Source organism: Oxyura jamaicensis, chromosome 1 (genome assembly GCF_011077185.1).
Source record: "Oxyura jamaicensis isolate SHBP4307 breed ruddy duck chromosome 1, BPBGC_Ojam_1.0, whole genome shotgun sequence".
Lineage (NCBI taxonomy): Eukaryota > Metazoa > Chordata > Aves > Anseriformes > Anatidae > Oxyura > Oxyura jamaicensis.
The window spans coordinates 141,843,310-141,861,205 of NC_048893.1; the positions used below are offsets into that span (position 1 = coordinate 141,843,310).

The following is a 17,896-nucleotide window of genomic DNA, read 5'->3' on the forward strand; positions in this document are numbered from 1 at the left end:
TGCTTTGGAAGCCTTGCAAAGGCTGGTGGGGGGGGGGGGTGTTGCTGTTTGTTTGTTTTCAGATAATTTACTGGATTCCTACACTAGTATTCCATCAACCAGGAGAGGATGCAACTTATGATTTTTAGCAGTTACACTTAAAACAAATGTCTGTTTTGTTCATCTGTGCCACCTTTAAGCTTTTAAACAGCTCCAGTGTGCATCAGCAGTTTGTACAGGCAACGAGAGGTGTACCTGCAGGGAAGGTCTTGTGCAGTATTAGGCACTGAGCTCTGTAGGAGAAGCAACAAGTTCAGAAGTCTGTGCGAAGATCTTCAGATGTGTGTATTTGATTGTCCTGAATTCTCATCTGAAAGGTTGAAGACAAAGCAAACAGCCCTCTCTGAGACACTGCAGTATGCTGGAGTGGCTGTCCTGGTGGTTGCATCCCTACTGAGCATGAGTATCCCAGCGGGGGAGCAGGGCAGGGGGACTGCTACTGGTCTCCGTCCTGCAAACAGATGAGCTGGAGGTTTCACTAACTGCTGGCTGCTGTGGTATCATACAAGTCTGTCTTTCTTCTCCTGAAACAGCAAAAACTGCTGATGCTCAAACCATGGCACAATGCCTTCCAAGCACCGGCACCTGTAGTTTCCATCAGCTGGCACCAGCCCAGCACCTGGCACATCAAGAGGCACGGCCCTGCTGAAAGGGAAAAAAGGTTGTATTTTGCGCTGATGAGGTCTTTTTTTTTAGAAAATACTCACCAAAACCTGTTTTCTGACCTTTGCGTTGTATGCAGTGTGCCAGGTAGAATTAGGTGAGAATGGCACCTCTTAAAATGGGCTTTTTTTCCTATGAGCTGTTGGCAGAAGGGGCTGTGGCTGCAGCCACCTCTACACCCACATGCACAAGTTCCCATATTTCAGACATTGTGTGATGGCAGGCTTTCTGCCAAGAGGGTGAAGAAGAATAAAGTCTGTGCTGCAGCATTAAAGGAGTGTTTCTCTCACAAGACAGTGGTGTGAAGTGGTATAAAAATGATTCACCCCCAACTATTAAGCAATGAAGGAAAGCCAGTCCTTTTTTTTCCTGGATCTCCGTGCACGTGTTCTATAATTAGCATCATTCCTAAAGAAACGGTCCTGGTGCCAGAGTGAAACCTTTCACTTCAGTGGCTGCAAAGTTACAGCCCTGACAGAAGTCTGACAAGGGCTAGTGAATGGGTTCAAGGCTAACGAGGAGCTGGAGCAGAAGACAGAACTGCTGAGAAGCCCTGCCTGGTGTCAACCATGCTTTGGGCACAGGTCTGCTTCCCTGGGATGGGTGAGCTTGGAATCCAGAGCATTTCTCTGCTGAGTGTGGCTGGCAGACTCATGGGACAAGTACTTGTGGTGTAGTCTTTGTCTTAAAATGATGAAGGGCTTGTGGTGACAGCCACCTCAGCCTCTGCTCCGTTGACTGGCCCATTGCTCTGTAAAAGACAATTGTACCTTCAGAGATCCAGAGCCATCTCCAGGGAGGTGGAAAGAACTGATTCACATCCCAGGACGCAGACAGGTATGCTCTGGAGCCAAGTTTCCCATAAGCTGCATGCAGGCTTTAATGTTTCACATATGGTTTCCAGCACAGCTGAGCTGAAACAACCACGTGTTGCCACCAACATGAAGTCTTTGCTCTGCAGTGCCTTCCCATTCCTTTTTTTTCTGTATTCTCTCCATCTGAAAGCAGTCACGCATACTGGTAAGAGGACACCAAAAGTGCATTCTTATCTAATTTTAAATATATCAAACATTATTTTTTTTTGCCAGCTCTACATTTGTTGTTGTTTTGCTTTGTTTTCCCCTGCAGTAATTTGTTGTGTGTTCTGTTTAGTGGCGTTAAAAAATAGAATAACTGATTTTTTCTCTGGGTTTTGATTCTAGCCTCATTTCTAATAGCCAAAGACCTTATTCCTAATCTGAGCTGTGTTATAAGCAGTCGAGTGTGCATGCAACAGGGGAAAGTCCATGGGAGGCGAAGGGGCAGTACAACTGCCAGCCACATATAAGAGGAAGAGCTAAATGGAAAACTAAGAATAGCTTTGCCCATTTCCAGAAAGGAACCTTTCATCTGATAAGGCCCTGTAGCTCTCTGCAGTGCCTCGGCAGGTGGTTTCTCCTACCCTTGGTTTGCAAGTTCAGCCTTCCAGAAATCACAATATTCTGTGGGAGTACCGAAGGGGGACCACACCAGGATGCACGGACCTCTAAAAGAGATGTCAGATACACTTCTGATGTTTTGTTTTGTTTTGTTTGAAAAAAATGGCCCTAGTTTTCCATTTGAGTGTTCTCTTTCAGACCCATGTTGCTCCTAGCAAGCCATCTCTAGATGCCCACAGCCATGCTGTAGAGCTCGTGGCCCTGCATCACCTCTATGTAGTGTCCCTGGTACTAAAGGCATAATTGCTATTTATTTTGTGCTTTTTCAGTTCAGAGTTGTTCTTTCCTAGCTAGGAGGACACACTCTCAGCATCCTCTTCTTAAAAGTCAGTGCCTCTGTTACCCAAATCCTCATCTTTAAACCAGGAGTGTAATAACAGAGACTACTTCCCCCACTCTTGCATCTTATTTCTTATAATGCAGAACAGGGATGGCAAGGCTTATCTTCCATCCAAGTGGTCGGAAACTGCATTAAAGTCCCTTCAGAAGTACAGTGGTATTCTTACCCACGTCAAATACCCAGACTGTGATTAACTGCTTATCACTCTGAGAGATAGCAGAGTGCATCCTCTGCGCTGCTGGCCATGTCCATCTGAACAGCAATCAGTACTGCTTTAGGAAAAAGGTCAAAGTAAAACAAAATTTCTTACCCCAGGTACCCTTTATCAAAATCATGGTCAAGCCAACTGCAGTTAAGTGAAAGCTTTCTGTATTTTTTATAATAAATACGTGTTTATATTTACATTTGTATTTCTACCTGTAAAGTTTATTAATTTGTGAATCCTTAGGGCAGCATGAATAGCAACTCAGAACCACAATGTGAGGCAGGCTCCATAGATCCCTTAAGGGAAGATGCTGAGCCTACACAGAGACCTATTTGTGGGCAAAACGTGTTCAGAAGGCTGCAAGATTACAGTGCCTTTTCTTACACTGCATGGCAGAAGTACAGGAAAAACTGCAATAACAGAATGAAGCAGATAATTTCCCAAGTATCAGGTTTGGAAGGATGGTATTAATATAACTAAGTTCTTACTAAGTGTGATTTCTTCATATGTGAGCTTTCCCAGATTTACGGGATGCCATTTAAATATATCTTTCCAAATAGTTTCCTTTCAGAGTCCAAATGCGGGCTGCACCTAAGCTCTGTCCTAGGAAAAAGTCATTCTTTGCCAGGCAGAAAGAGATGTGGGACTGAAGCTGGCATCTTGCTGAGTGCTCATCAGGGTGCAGTGAATTGGCTAAACATTCATGGTACATGTGGAACAGAGCAAGAAGGTTGTTGACGAACTATCGCCATTGGAGATGTGCATTAGAAATGTGAGAGGTCTACTGCATTTTACTGGGTTTCTTACCACCTAAGCCATCGTTCTTGTGTTTCCTGAGTTCAGAAACCTCTTTTATCCCAGTCTTTCAGCTTCTCGACCAGTCCCTGAAAGGGAGACTGACTCCAGCGTATCAGAAAAGTGGAGGAAAATGTATTAATTTGCAAGTTATTAAATAAATAAACACCCTTGTGAAGCCATCTGTTTTTCTGGGTGTAGAGTTACTTACACGGGGTAGGGCTAAGTATTTCCTGGCTTGCTTTGTGCTGGGCTGCAGAAACGATGTTTTTGCACTTGGCTTTGTGGGCGCGCTCTCGCGGTTTCATTGAACAAAGCCCCTGCAAAATCCCTGGCTTATGAAATATTTCCTCTCCATTGGGTCCCAGACAAGAAATGGCATCTGCAGAGCCAGAAAAGGAAGCCCTTGCCTTATAGAGAGAGCTCCCGGGGTGACACAATGGCTGATATAAAGTGTCGGGGGAGCTGAGCCGAAGGCAAAGGAACAAAGGAAGATCCAGATTCAGTGGCTGCTTCAGGCAACAGGGAAGCAAAAAGGGTCTCGGGGATGGATAAATTTAAGGCTGCGCTTGTACTGGCCGGGGTAGGGGATGCTCTTGGTTACCGAAATTTCTCCCGACAAGACAATGCTTTAGGTGCAAAAATCCAGCAGGAGCTGAAGGAAATCGGAGGGCTTGAGAACCTGGTGCTCTCTCCAGACAAATGGCCAGTAAGTGACAACACTCTCATGCACATGGCTACAGCAGAGGCTGTCATCACAGGTAGGTAAGACGGGACTCACAGCTGCAGTCTGGCAAGGAGCAAAGCTGTAGAGCTGCTGCTTTCCTTAAAACAAGCCTGAGTGCTGTGGAAGTCAGGAGAAAATGTGTCAGAAATGCTGCTGATGTGAATGATGATGTGTATTAGCTGGTCTCCTCCACGAGCATAAACTTGTGGCCACCACACAAACAGGAGTTTTCATTTCTTAAGTGTGGGCAGGCTCTCCCTGGACTTTGTCTAGGCTTATAAAGTTGGTTAAAGCTTAAAGACTTAAAATACTGCATGTCCAGCATGATAGCAAAATTTTTAAGTAGTTTGTTTGTACACTGCATATGTCAGGGAATGGTATAGCCACTAGAAATAAACCTGTCTGAAATTCTTCTGCGAAAGATCTTATAGAAGATATAATCTTAGAAATTCTTCTATAAGAGTGCACTTTTAATGTCCGTGTGCTCGCTGCTCCAGGCTGGAGTGGAGTCCCCTCAGTATCTCAGCCAGGCTAAAATCTTTAGAGCTATCTCCTCTTTGCTGCCCCGCAGGCACAGGGTTGTGCCTGCAAAGCCAGACAAGGAGCAAGCTGCTTTGTAGGGAGAGCTCTGTATCTTTAATCTGAAAAACATTCTAAAATAAGACATTTATAATAAAATATATCAGAACAGAGAAAATTATTAATATGTCTTCTAAAATCACAACAGTTTGAGAAAGAACATTTGTTTTTTCTTAAGGTAGTGACAGATTTTTTTAAGATGCCATGCTATTTGTATCAACACTCTACCCACTGAGCTAAAGCTGAGACCATCACGATTGCCATCAAAACTACATCAGAAGACAACTACTTTTTTGTCTCAAAATGAATCCATGTTTTAATCTCTAGAAATATTCCTGATTTCTCCTAACACGAGTAGCACTGGATAGCTAACAAAAGTAACGTAATGTAGCTAAGTATTGTTAAAGTCAATGAAATTTCACTTGTACCTCTGTTTTGCTGCTTTATCTCTGCCTGCTCCTAATGTGCTCTAAATTTAGTGTGTAGAGATCAGTTGAAGAGCGTGTCGGGCACTTCGTGCTTGGCTATTAGCTAGCCAATGGTTTAAGGGGTAGCTAATACACTAAAGATAAGGGCAAGATGTCAGCCTACGAAGGAAAAAAGATGACTAACATATTTCTGAATATAGGCTATGATTAAATCCGTATCATATGTTTTCTGCTTATTGAGCTCTCCAAAACCATAACTTACGGGGAGTCAAGTCAGTCGGGCTATCCATAGAGTAATAAATCTTAATCACAACAGGAGCGCTGCCCTTCTTTAAGGAAAAAAATAATAATGTCTCGCCATAATTCACATCAGCTGCGCTGATCCTGCGCTCTCGTTTCTTTGTCCTGATCAGACGGGCTTTCAAAAAGACGCTGTTGTGGGCTGGTGGTAAAGCAAGAAGAAGGAGAGGGAAATTTTAGTGAGAAGTTTTCATTTCAGAGCGGTGCCCATGAGTGTGGGAAACCAAGTCCTTTCCTCTGCTTCCCAAAAGGGAGGCAGGACCCACCCACAAGAGCCCCACAGCCAACAGAGTGATGCTCACGAAGGCAAAGGTGGCTCCGTGAGGCTGAAGCCAGCTGGCACTGTCCCCACATCCACCCTGTGCACAGATGGAAAGTTTGATCCGAGAGCAAAGGACAAATGAAATATCTACCTGCAGGAGTCATTTGTCCTGGGAGGGAGGAACAAAACCAGCACCACCAAAAGCAGGGGACCTACCCCCACCACAAGGAAAGCCTTTTCGTCTCTCATTAAACACAGATTTTAAGAAATGAGCATTCATGTGTAACGAAGGAGCCTGCCCCATCAAGCTGATGGCCGAGGCAGCAGCCTGGCCCCACATGAGGGACCCATGGTGGGCTCAGGCAGCCGGTAGTGCTGGACCGAGGACCCCTGGTTCTGGGGACGGCGCTTCTGTGGGTGCTGCTGAGCGGTAAATCCTGCTCTTGGCTCGCATCCAGATAAACTGACACCTGATTCCTAAATCTGGAGAGAGTCGGCAGCTTGAAAGTATCCTGTTCCTCCAGGACTGTAAGTGGGATGGCCACTGTAACTGATAGGGCGTTTTTCTTGTGAAAGGAGGGGAATCTGGGTTTTACTCTGCATTTCTCTCTTCATCTGTCTGCCCAGATGGCACTTTAAAGTGGCTCTGGTTATGGGTCTCCAAACGTAGCCTTAAATTAAACCTCTTCTGTGGATTTTGAGAAATCACCAATCTTTGACAAATTGCTTGAAGGTATTTTTAGAAGAACTTCCCTTACCGTGTCATTTGATCTGTAGGCAACCCAAGTGTTAGGAGCGGTTTCTTCGAGTACACTGGAAACATATAGATGGTCAAACCGCGACAGCCTCCGCAGCTCCTGCTGCGTACAAAGCTGTAGGAGAAGGCAGTGGAGGCTTTTCCTCAGTAAGAACCAGGGGCAGGACTCTTCAGGCCCAAAACCTGGAAAGCCCAACACATGAAAAACTTACAAATGAGATCACTGGTTTGCTTTTGTGTTTTGTTATGTGTATTCCATCAAAATAATTTGTGGCAATTAATAAAATGGGGGGGAGCTTTGTTTTTAATGTGGATTCATGCCTGCAAATGAGCGCAGAGGCACGGGCAGAGCCATCAAGGCAGCACATCTCTAGGGGTGAGACACCTCGGTGAGCACCGCACACCCCGAGGCAAGGTACAGCCCCTGAGCAGCTCCTGTCGAGGAGCAGAATGCCTCTATCTTTTCAATTAAAGGAATTAAAAATGAAAAGAGAAGCAGGAAAATGTAAAAAACTGAGAGACAAGCATGTTTTCTCTCCAGCCTGCTCTCATGGGTGGAAGAGTGTTTATAGTGTGGCACCAGAAGTGTGACCCAGTATACTGGAAGTGGGAACAGGAACATTTATTGAAACCATAACTAGCTTTTTGTGATTGTTTTCAGCACTCTCTCGCTCTTTTGCCTTTGCATGACAACGTTTTTTTCCCGTTCTGCCCAGACTATTGGTGTCTGGAAGACCTGTACCGCGAGCTGGTGAAACGCTACGTGGACGCCGTTGACAAGCTCTCGGGGAGGCGGCCAGACCCTGCTACCATCGAAGGCTGCCGGGAACTGAAACCAGACAACTACCTTCTCGCTTGGCACACACCGTTCAACGAAAAGGGTACGGTACCGCTTCCCCTTCAGAGATGCTGGCTTGAACAGCACACACGCTCTCAAGATTCGGGGCTATGGGGAAATTGTTTCCTTTCTCTCCCCAAGATCAAAGGCTGCTACCCCTGAAACATTTCCATGTTTGCCTGGGGATGGCAAGAGGTCTGCCAGGAATTCCTGCTCTAGGGCACTATGTCCTCTCGTAAATGAGCCCTTCCCTGTTTAACATCTATTTAAAGAGACTCTGTTCTTGGCTCGGTGCCTTGGGGTCCAGGTCTTTGGCCTTGAGTTTAATGGTTATTTTAAGAAATATTTTCTGCCTTTTTTTTTTTTTTTAATTTATTTAAATGTTTGTAGTTGCGGATCTTTCAAGTCATACGTTACTTTTCTCCAGGAGGATGCAATGCTAGGAGCTATAGCTGTTTTGCTGACAATTCCTAATAGTCCTAGCACTGTCTCCCTCCCCATGACCCTTCCTTTCTCTTCGTGATTATTTCATTTTATGATAAATGGAATTTCTGCTTCAAGCTAGATAACATGCATGCAGCTACGTGCATGCACACCTAAGCAGTGCAATTAACCTTGAAAGACGGCAGAGATGCCATATCAGCAAAGGAGGCAGACCTAGACAGCCACAGGACAATGGCAGCTCACAAAGTAGAGGCGTTGCACCGTGTCACTGTGGTGTCGTATCACTGCGGTATGTATCGGCACCACTCAACAGCATTGCACGTTGATGCAACACCGTGACAAAAACACGGTGGCACCATGCCACGGCTATTTCTGGGTCTCTGCAGTCAGTTTTCTTTGACACAAAAAGCATCACCCACTCAGCCCCCGCCCCTACAACAGCTGCTGGGAGGGGAAGGATCCTCTCCGTGTGTACCCTGCCCATCCCACCATTCACTGGGCAGATCTGAGAAATGGCCCCGTTGGCAGTCATCATGTGTTTTCTGACTGACCACGAGTAAAATTCAGTCAAGATAATCATGGGAGCTGCTGCTGTCTCTGAGCAGCTCTCAACACCGCCAGGAGTGGAGCACGGCTGCTCCCCAGCCCATTGCTGTGCTGGAGCCACATCTTCTCTTTTAGCCTTCCTCCTCCCCAGCTTTCCATGGCTGAAGATTTGTTCTTGGGGTACTCTGGGCTAGAAGTGTCTGAAATGAATTTCTTCAGATCTGGCAGCTGAAATGCATCATCTACATCTGGTACGACAAACGCCATCGTGAACATCTTAAGTAGCTTTTTTTTTAACCCTGAGAACAAAAGTACCGGTCACCTGGGCTGGAGATGCTCAGCCTACCATGGGGCCTGACACTGCTATGGACACAACTTTTAAAATTACTTTCCATAAACTTCCTCTTGAGGGAAAGAAAAATAGAAAAAAAATCCATGTTGATCAATGTCTAACAGTGGGGTGGTATATTAGATGGGCTGGAACCCACATGCTGCTTTATTGTGATCATTCTAGGCCATCTCACTTCTGGCAAAAAATCATGTGCTAGCTTTCATGGAACAGTGAAACTGTACCTTAAGTAATTTCAGATTGCTTATATGAAGCTCCTCTGCTCAAATTTATGTGGGTATTGCCAACACATTGAGCTCTTAAGTTAAATTGCCCTCTGTGTCTCTGCCACCTGTTCTCAGGTTCATTGACACAAGTAATGCAGCACTACCCAGACTACGTTAAAGGCTGACGGGGTTCCTGTGACTACCAGAAGAATTGTCCAAGGCTGTCCAACACCTTCCATTTTAAGAGCTCATATCTGTGTTATGTCATTGATGAGATCTAGGCTGAAATGAGTGTTTGCTTCTTATTGTTAGCATTTGTTTAAAGTTTTGATACAGATGAGTCCGCTCTTTCTGAGAAGTGGTAAATATGCTTTGTTTCATTACTAAAAACTTAAATTGTTCAGAAGAGAATCTCTGATGGGTGAGAGCAAAACCAGAAATCTGAATAAGGTCGGAAATGTGCCTTTGGAGCCACTGCAAAAGTCAATTTAAAAGCCAGCTTGGCTCTACCTGTATCAAATGTATTTCAGGCTGAGCATGCAGCATCCAATCATGACTTTATGTGCAGCTGTTGGATCCAGCTGCTCTAGCGGTGCTTATGAACAGTGCCTTTTGATGGTGGTATGCAATGGTGGTAAGTGCAAGTTAAATGCAGGATGTTGGGGAGCAAAAATGAAGAGAATGATAAGCTGTAGAGGGACAGGAGGTAGAAGGAGTCAGGCTCTAAGTTTTCACGCAGAACAGCCTGTAGTTACAAAAGAGGCATCCTCGTCAGAGCTCAGTAGCCTTTAAGCTGATCTGTATTATTTAGAGTGAAAAACACACACACACACACACACACACAGAGAAATTCCGTAATAATAAAAATAATGAAGATGATACAGTGTTTTCATAGAAACATAACACAGCTTTGGTAGAGAGAAGTCATGCCTCAGAAATTTGTGAGAAAGTTCATGAAATACCCAAGAAACTGGAGAAAAAAGGAGACACTGTAAAGACAGTCTCTTTGAATTTCTAAGACATTCGACAAGATCCCTCACCAAAGTGACCAAGTCACCAAGTGACAAGGCAGTAAGTTGCTAAGAATGATGGCAAGGCTCTCATAAGCATGGAAAACTGGTTAAAAGACAGTAAACAAAGAGCAGGAGACTGCAGTCTGTCTTCTCCAGAGAGAGAGAGGCAGCTGTGTTGGCCCCATGCTGTTCAACATGTTCACAAGCTATCTGAAAAAAAACAAGTACATAGTTGGTCAGCAAAGTCTGCTGTCAAAAATAATAAAGTGCAGAGCTGTAGAAGATCCTCACAGCGATGAATAACTGTGATGCAATAGCAGAACTAAAGGCAGTGTAGGTAAATGAAAAGTCATATGCATGGGAAAAAAAAAATCCTAATTTTATATACACGGTTGCAGTTGCTGAGCTCACTATTACCATTCAGGAAAGGGATCATGGAGCTATAACAGCTCTATAAGAACATCACTTAAGTGTTCAATAAGAGCCAAAAAATTAATGTACTATTAGAAATGACTAGGAAGGGAACAGAGAACAAAGCACTAAACATGCTGGCACCACTATATAAATCCATAGCTCCTGTTTCTTGATTACTATATGTAATCTGGTCCCTCCCTCCCCACAAAAGGATGTTAGAGAACTAGAAAGGACATGAGGAGGGATGACTGGGTAAGTCAAAAACAGCTTCCTTAGCCACTGATGCCTGAAGTAGATCTGTAAAATCATAGACAGGTTGGAGAACTTTAATACAAGTAGAGGAGACTCACTTTCCTCCTCCAGTACAGGAACTCGGTACGTCAGATTAAACCAACCAGTCATGAGTTCAAAGCAAGTAAAAGGAAGGAGTCCTTCATGCAGCACCTAACTAAATTGCACAGTTCTTTTCTATGGGAATGGAATGTGCAGATGATACAGTTCCTGTGGGTTCAAAAAATAGCTGCATAAACTCACCCAAGGAAAATCCTTCCAAGCAGAAAGATGAAGAAACAGCTGCCTCCTGGATCAGGGAAGGAAATTGTCAGCACTATAGTTAGTACAAAGTGGCAGTGTCATTATACTTCTCTTTTACGCTTTCCTAAATATCCTCTCCATTGGCCACTGTCAGAGTTAGGTTGACCTTTGGTCTGACTGTGGAGGACAGTCCTTATGTTCTCAGATGTGTATCTCACCCCTGGCAGGTACTAATCTTGCTGTCCCTCGCTTCATTGATTCACATGGTATTGATACACTGGACTTAATAGACACTAATCACAGGAAACCCTTCCTAGGCTTAATGTTACTCCACGTGATGGATTTTTTGTTGTTGTTGACAAGTATAATTGTTTAATTCTGCAGAATGTTTCAGTATAGCTTTCTAACACAGAGGAACACAAGGAAGTTGCAAAGGCAACCACCTTCAGACCTCCAGTCTGTAGTGCATCCTTCTCTTTGAATACACTGCAATTTTCTTTAATTAGTAGCTCTGGTGTAGCACAATACCCGTACCTTTTAGATAACCAGCAAGGATTATGTCCCTTGGAGGAAATGGAACTGAGTAGTAGATAAGACACTTTTCAGACAAGAATCATACAATCATAGAATATCTTTTGTCGGAAGGGACCCACAAGGATCATCGAGTCCAACTCCTGGCTCCACACAGGGCCACCCAAAACCAAAACCCTATGTCTGAGAGTGCTGTCCAAATGCTCTTGGAACTCCGGCAGGCTCGGTGCCATGACCACTGCCCTGGGGAGCCTGTCCCAGTGCCTGACCACCCTCTGGGTTCAGAACCTTTCCCTAACCCCCACCCTGACCCTCCCCTGTCCCAGCTCCATGCTGTTCCCTCGGGTCCTGTCGCTGTCCCCAGAGAGCAGAGCTCAGCGCCTGCCCCTCCACTCCCCTCGTGAGGGAGCTGCAGGCCGCCATGAGGCCTCCCCTCAGCCTGCTCTGGGCTGAACAAACCAAGGGACCTCAGCCACTCCTCTTATGTCTTCCCCTCTAGACCCTTCACCATCTTAGTTGTCCTCCTTTGGACACTCTTGAATGGTTTTATATCCTTCTTATACTGTGGTGCCCAGTACTGCACCCAGTACTTGAGGTGAGGCCTCACCAGCACAGAGCAGAGCAGGCTACTCACCTCCTCTGACCGGTTAGCATCGCCATGCTTGATACACCCATGGGTACAGTTGGTCTTCTTGGCTGCCAGGGCACACTGCTGGCTCATGTTCAACTTGCCAATGACCAGAAGCCCCAGATCCCTTTCTCTGGGGCTGCTTTCCAGCGTCTTGTTCCATGGTTTGTAGATATAGCCAGGGTTGCCTTGCCCAGGTGCAGAATCTTGTTCTTGCTTGCTCTTGTTAAATGTCATACCGTCAGTGGTTGTTCAGCACTCTAATTTGTCAAGATCTCTCTGTAATGACTCTCCACCCTGAAGGGAAAGAATGCCATTTGCAACACAGGTATCCACCAGGAGCAGTGGCCGAAGGTGTGCTGGAGAGGGTCTCTTTCACTATAGTCAGGATGGCTCATAAGGGATGAGGAAGAAAGGTATGAGACTGCAGTGGATAAAATAGTATCTGGGAAAGTCCCTTCATGTAATATTTATTTGATATTTGACCTTTTTAGGCTGTCCTTGGTGGTTAAACCAAGGTTAAAGAGGTGTCAGAGTCACCTCACATAAAAAAAAATCACATTGAACTCTCAGAAGAATGGGAAGAAATTTCTTCATCTAATCTAGTTAGATCACATAACCAGGGTGTCCACTCAGGACAGATCTTCTCTGGGAAGAAACCAAGCCCTCTCTAGAGAGTAATTGAGATACTAGTTGGTCTGTATTTCATTTGGAGATGCCAATGGGTGGCTTGTGTTAACATTTCAGTTTGTATCAGGCAAGTATACTTTTGCATCAGATCTTTCTGCAACCCCCGCTATCACACTTTGATCACGCTCATGATCTTGGAGCACCCAAGCTGGAGTCACTTGGGATGAAACTAAAGGGAACATAGTGCTCTAGGAGAGCCCCTGGAGCTCCACAGCCACAGCAAGCAGAGCCTGGGGAGCAGTCGAGGGCTCCTCTGGAGGTAGGTGTCCAAAGCATTGATCCTAGCTCCTTGGCATCTGCTGCTTCACTCTGGCCTGTGAATTCCTCCTCCTCTGCCATCATACTGGCTAACAGAGGCAATCTTTCTCCCTGCTGCCTGTCTGGGAAATTCAGGAAGACTGTGCTCCTAAAGTAAGTTCCACAGATGCTAAAATTAGGTGGCATGAATATTCCCCCTTATCTTCCGGGGGCCAAGCAGAGAAACACTGATTACTCTCAGCTCTACCCAAGGTCACTGAGAAGTGTGACTGAGCAAAGGCAGTGATGAAAAAGTCCTAAGTACTTTGAAAAATCAAACCCTATCCATCTCAGAATGAGTCCCTGCAATTAGTATATGCTTTTTTTGGGCATTGGCTTACCAGCTGTGAAGAGGAGATAATCACCTCGCTTCTGCCTAGAGAAGATAAGCTCATTAAAACTTCTGTGGGATCCTGATATTACTGTGATAAGTACTGCAGAGAAACTCGTTAGTAAATTTAACTCTTCATTCAATGAGGTGTTTAAAATACGAACACCTGGAATCATGCACTCTGTGCTGAGGATTTAAAGAAATACCGAACTATCTACTCAATAAATAATGTCTGTACTGCACGAGGCAGAAATTTCCAACAAGTGCAGGCTGTACCATAATGAGCGTGCGCAAAAGCCCAGACTTCAGGTTGAACAGGAAACTTCAGTTCTGTCTTCTAACGTTGGAGGATTTGTCTTTGGACTCTTTAATTTCTTTTTCTGATATGTTATTTTTGTAAATAATAGAAACTTTTGTGAACTACCTTTGGGGCTCTCCAGGATGAAACACACAACAGAACTGTAAGATCAGCTGTGATACCCATAGGTTTTAGTAATGTGGTTTCATCAGGAAGACTACTAAACTAAGGGCATAGTAAAAGTGTACCTGTTTTACAGACTGCTACTTCCAGTGCTGGCATCTGGAACAAGAAAAAAAAAAAAAAAAAAAGGTGTCAGTTGAGGATGAGTAAAGATGACATGAGAGTTTGAATTAAAAACATACTGGTAACATGCTAGCATGCTGCTCTTTAGTACCTGCTATGCTCTTCATAGAACTTGAGAATACTGGAATATACTGGTAAAATACATTGGAATGTAGTAGTATTGGAATAAATTTGTGAAATCAGGATGATTGTGTGTAGGCAAAATTCCTTGCATGAAACTTTCAAAACATGTGACTTGCTTTGCATGCTGTTTTCCCACTTCCTAGGGAGCTCCCACACAAGTGTTGAAATAATAAAATGTACTTGCTTAAGATTTTATCCAAATATTTATGTATCATCCATCTCCTTTTAAATGCTTACCATTGTTGTTTTAATATAGGGTCTGGATTTGGAGCATCTACAAAAGCCATGTGCTTAGGGATGAGATACTGGAAACCAGAAAGGCTCGAGTCACTTATTGAAGTGAGCATTGAGTGTGGACGAATGACTCATAACCACCCTACAGGTAAGGTCCATGGACATACAATTTCTGTGAAGTGCCTATGGTTGCTTTTCACTTCCATGAGGACTAACACAGCTCCTGTAAATCCACTTGGTTAAGCAGCTTCTGCTTTGCAGGCTCCAAGGCTTTCATTTGAATTTGCTTGGATAGTATATGTATGTATATACCACTTATACAATCAGAGAATCATAGAATCATAGAATATCCTGAGTTGGAAGGGACTCATAAGGATCATCGAGTCCAGCTCCTTGACTCCAACTCCAAGTCCTACATACAAGCTTATGTATGTGATTGTATATTATACAAACAGCAAACACAGCACAGGAGTATTCCTTCCTAAAATCCCAATAACTAAGCACAACCTGTCTCATCCAAAGCATATTCATGTCACTTGCTCTGATCAAACTTTAGGATTCATGTACAGCCATATGACTCACTGTTACCATGTGAATTTATGGTTCAGGGGATAATAACATTTTTCTGTTGACATGTCTTGTCACATCCAATCACCGCAGGTAAAGGTGGAAAGCCAAAAAAATCTAACTCCACAAATTTTAGGACACAATATGATTTATTATCTAAACAAAACAAAATTAATTACATTTAAAGTTGCTCTGAATATTCAAGTCTGTCATTCTGATAGTTTTATGCTATGTAAGCATGTATTCATTCTGTCTGCTTTAGACAGCATTAAATAAAACCATAATGAAGGGTGACATGTTCAACATGCTCAGTGCTCTGAAGTAGTCAGAACATCCAGCAGGACGGCACAAAATTAGAGGAAAAGAATTTAGAGCAAAGCAGAAAATACTGTTGAACCAATATACGAAATCCATGGTGTGTTAGTAGCAGCAAGCCTGCTTGTCGTTCTGGTATCCCACCTCATAAATAACTTACTAGAGCCAGGAAATGGCATCAAGGAGTATCAAATTCATCAAATGCCTTCCATAAGAGGAGAAATTAAGTCCAGAAAGACTTTTCTGTTTGGAAGGGAGACAAGTGGCACAGCGGGGTGCAGTGAGGAGAGTGGTGGAAGGAGCATGAGGGACATTATTAACATCCTGAGAGGTACAAGGGAAAGTTTACCTGTGAGTCTCATAAGCCAGAGACTGGGAAAAAGCCAACTGAAATGTTAGTCAGGACTGATACAGGATTGGTTTGTCCTGATGCCCCCTCCTAGCCCTTGGCTTTGCCCTCAATACCCTTTGCTGCCACCCTCGCACTGAATATGACACTCTTAAGGATCTTTGTGGTAATTGGGTTAGATGCTGTCTGTTTGCCCTTTTTGCTGTTTGCCTTTTGTTGTTGTTGTTGTTTTGTTTGTTTGTTTACTAATTCTGAAAGCACCTATTGGACATGCCTTTGGCTTGACCTATAATTGCGAGTCTTATGCCAGAAAGAAGTAGTAGGTGTCTCCTCTGGAGCTGTAACTTCCTAAAATAATTTGGGTTTACCTTCAGCAAAACACATCAAGTTCATGCTTATCTCTATGCACGAGAGAATGCTTTTTGAACCATGCATACAGAGAAGCACACATGACAATATTCTGCTCACCTGGGGCTTATTTCAATGATAGAGTTATTTTCTTAGCTTTCTTTTGCATGTTGCTCTGGGTTGGTTTTATTGCATCTGACAAAATGCCAGGATAAGAACAAGCATGAGAAACATGCTTCTCTGTTTCTGACATGATTGAAGAGTTGAGTATTCATTTCAAATATATTTGTATCCAAAGAGGAAGACCTAATTAGGTATGCAGACAGCATGTATTACTTACACAACTTCTTCTTCAAGTCAAGTACAGACCAAAGAAAATGGATCCAACTAGATGGAACAGATTTGTCCCCCTAGAGTAAAACGCACCAGAAATAGTGTTATATCCAACAACCACAGCCACTGAGCTGGATGAATCCACAAGCAAGGTGATATAACTTGCAACTGAATCATTTTGTACAAGTCAGTTATTCCATGTGACCTCAATTAGAAGTCTTTCAGTATCACGTTAGTGGATTATGTTTATTTTTGACCCCTACCTCAGTTTCTGTCATGTTACACCAGTGAGAACAGAAGCACTTTTCTATACAAAATAAGTTGTAAACCACTGGACACCATGTATTATTAGGCAAGAATCTTAACATGCCAAGAGCCAGCTGGAAAGCAGACAGGGGTAGGATATGTGTGTTTGTTAATCTACCCAACTGTCATGAGACATCCTACTAATGATTTTACTAGGGACATGACAAGGATGTCACAAGCACAGTTCACATGATGGTAATCATATTTATATATTAATTCCAGGCTTTCTAGGGTCCCTATGTACAGCTCTCTTTGTGGCTTATGCAATACAAGGGAAGCCCCTGGTGCAGTGGGGAAGAGAGATGATGAAGGTTGTGCCAATGGCCGAGGAATACTGCAAGAAGACCATTCGCCACATGGCAGGTAATGTCTAAACCAAGAGTTATTTTCTGAAAAGCATGTTCAGCTAGAAAGATGAAAGAAACATCACTGCTAACTCTCCCCATTTTTGCCATTTTCCCCCAGCTCATGACTCCACAGGCTGTCCTCCTGCATCGTCTGGTTAGACTGTAAGCTCTTTGCAGGTGGTTTCTTCTTCTCATACCATCTGTTAGGTGTCTGAAATATTGGTGGCAAAAATACAAAGAGAAATGATAATTCCATACTGCACAGTTTGATCTTTAATAAATCTTCAAAGATTGCTATGGGGTGGTGGGGAAGGAAGAATTGTTAGTTAGCAGGTTATTAGCAAACTGACTGCTGAGATATGAATTATTCAGCTCCTTTCTTCAATTAGCACAGCCCAACATCTTCCATTAAAAAAATCCACTACTTTCCTCATTTTGCCAGGAGAAATTCACCTGTAGATGTCTCTTGACAAAGAGTTAGCTTTCAACCACAGATTAAGATTTGACTTGTTGATATTCTGAACAAATATTTAAGATACAACCTGTTGTATCCTTGTTTTAAAACAACTGAGGGGACCACAACTGTTCGACTTGATATTGCTTCTTCACTAATGGGTGTTATCTTCACGACAGAGGTGTTTTAGTTCCCTCTTGCCTGGGAGCGATGCATTTGTGACAGTGAGACCTGCTGTGGACAGATGAGAATAGTTACATTAAAACACTGAGGAAATTTTTCCTGTTAATCTCAAGGGATGACTGTTGAGAAAGACTGAATTCTGTGGAAATCTATAATCAAAAGCACCCAGAAATGAAGATTTACCTGTGAAGGAAAGCTGCTGCTTTAAAACCTGAAAGAAGCAGGGAACCTTCCTGAAAGAAAATGCATTTTCAACCACGTCTCATTGCACACTAAGATTTTTTTTAGATGAGACCTATGAGGAGCAGGTGCAGGATTAGTGTGAGTGAGCTCCTCTTT

General features: G+C 43.6%; 1 protein-coding gene across 5 annotated transcripts in view; it reads left to right on the top strand.

Annotated features, from left to right (window-relative positions):
• Positions 1–3,737: 3,737 nt before the first annotated feature.
• Positions 3,738–17,896, top strand: part of ADPRHL1 (ADP-ribosylhydrolase like 1) — a 37,030-nt gene continuing 22,871 nt past the window's right edge. For 2 of the 5 annotated variants that reach the window (XM_035317572.1, XM_035317564.1), the window contains exons 1-4: positions 3,749–4,281; positions 7,290–7,454; positions 14,378–14,503; positions 16,796–16,936. In XM_035317572.1, coding sequence (XP_035173463.1) covers positions 4,068–4,281; positions 7,290–7,454; positions 14,378–14,503; positions 16,796–16,936 — 646 coding nt within the window. In that variant the 5' untranslated portion in view covers positions 3,749–4,067. Of the gene's footprint in view, positions 4,282–7,289; positions 7,455–14,377; positions 14,504–16,795; positions 16,937–17,896 lie in introns of all 5 variants that reach the window. The other 3 variants (XM_035317548.1, XM_035317588.1, XM_035317581.1) reach the window with 3 other exon arrangements.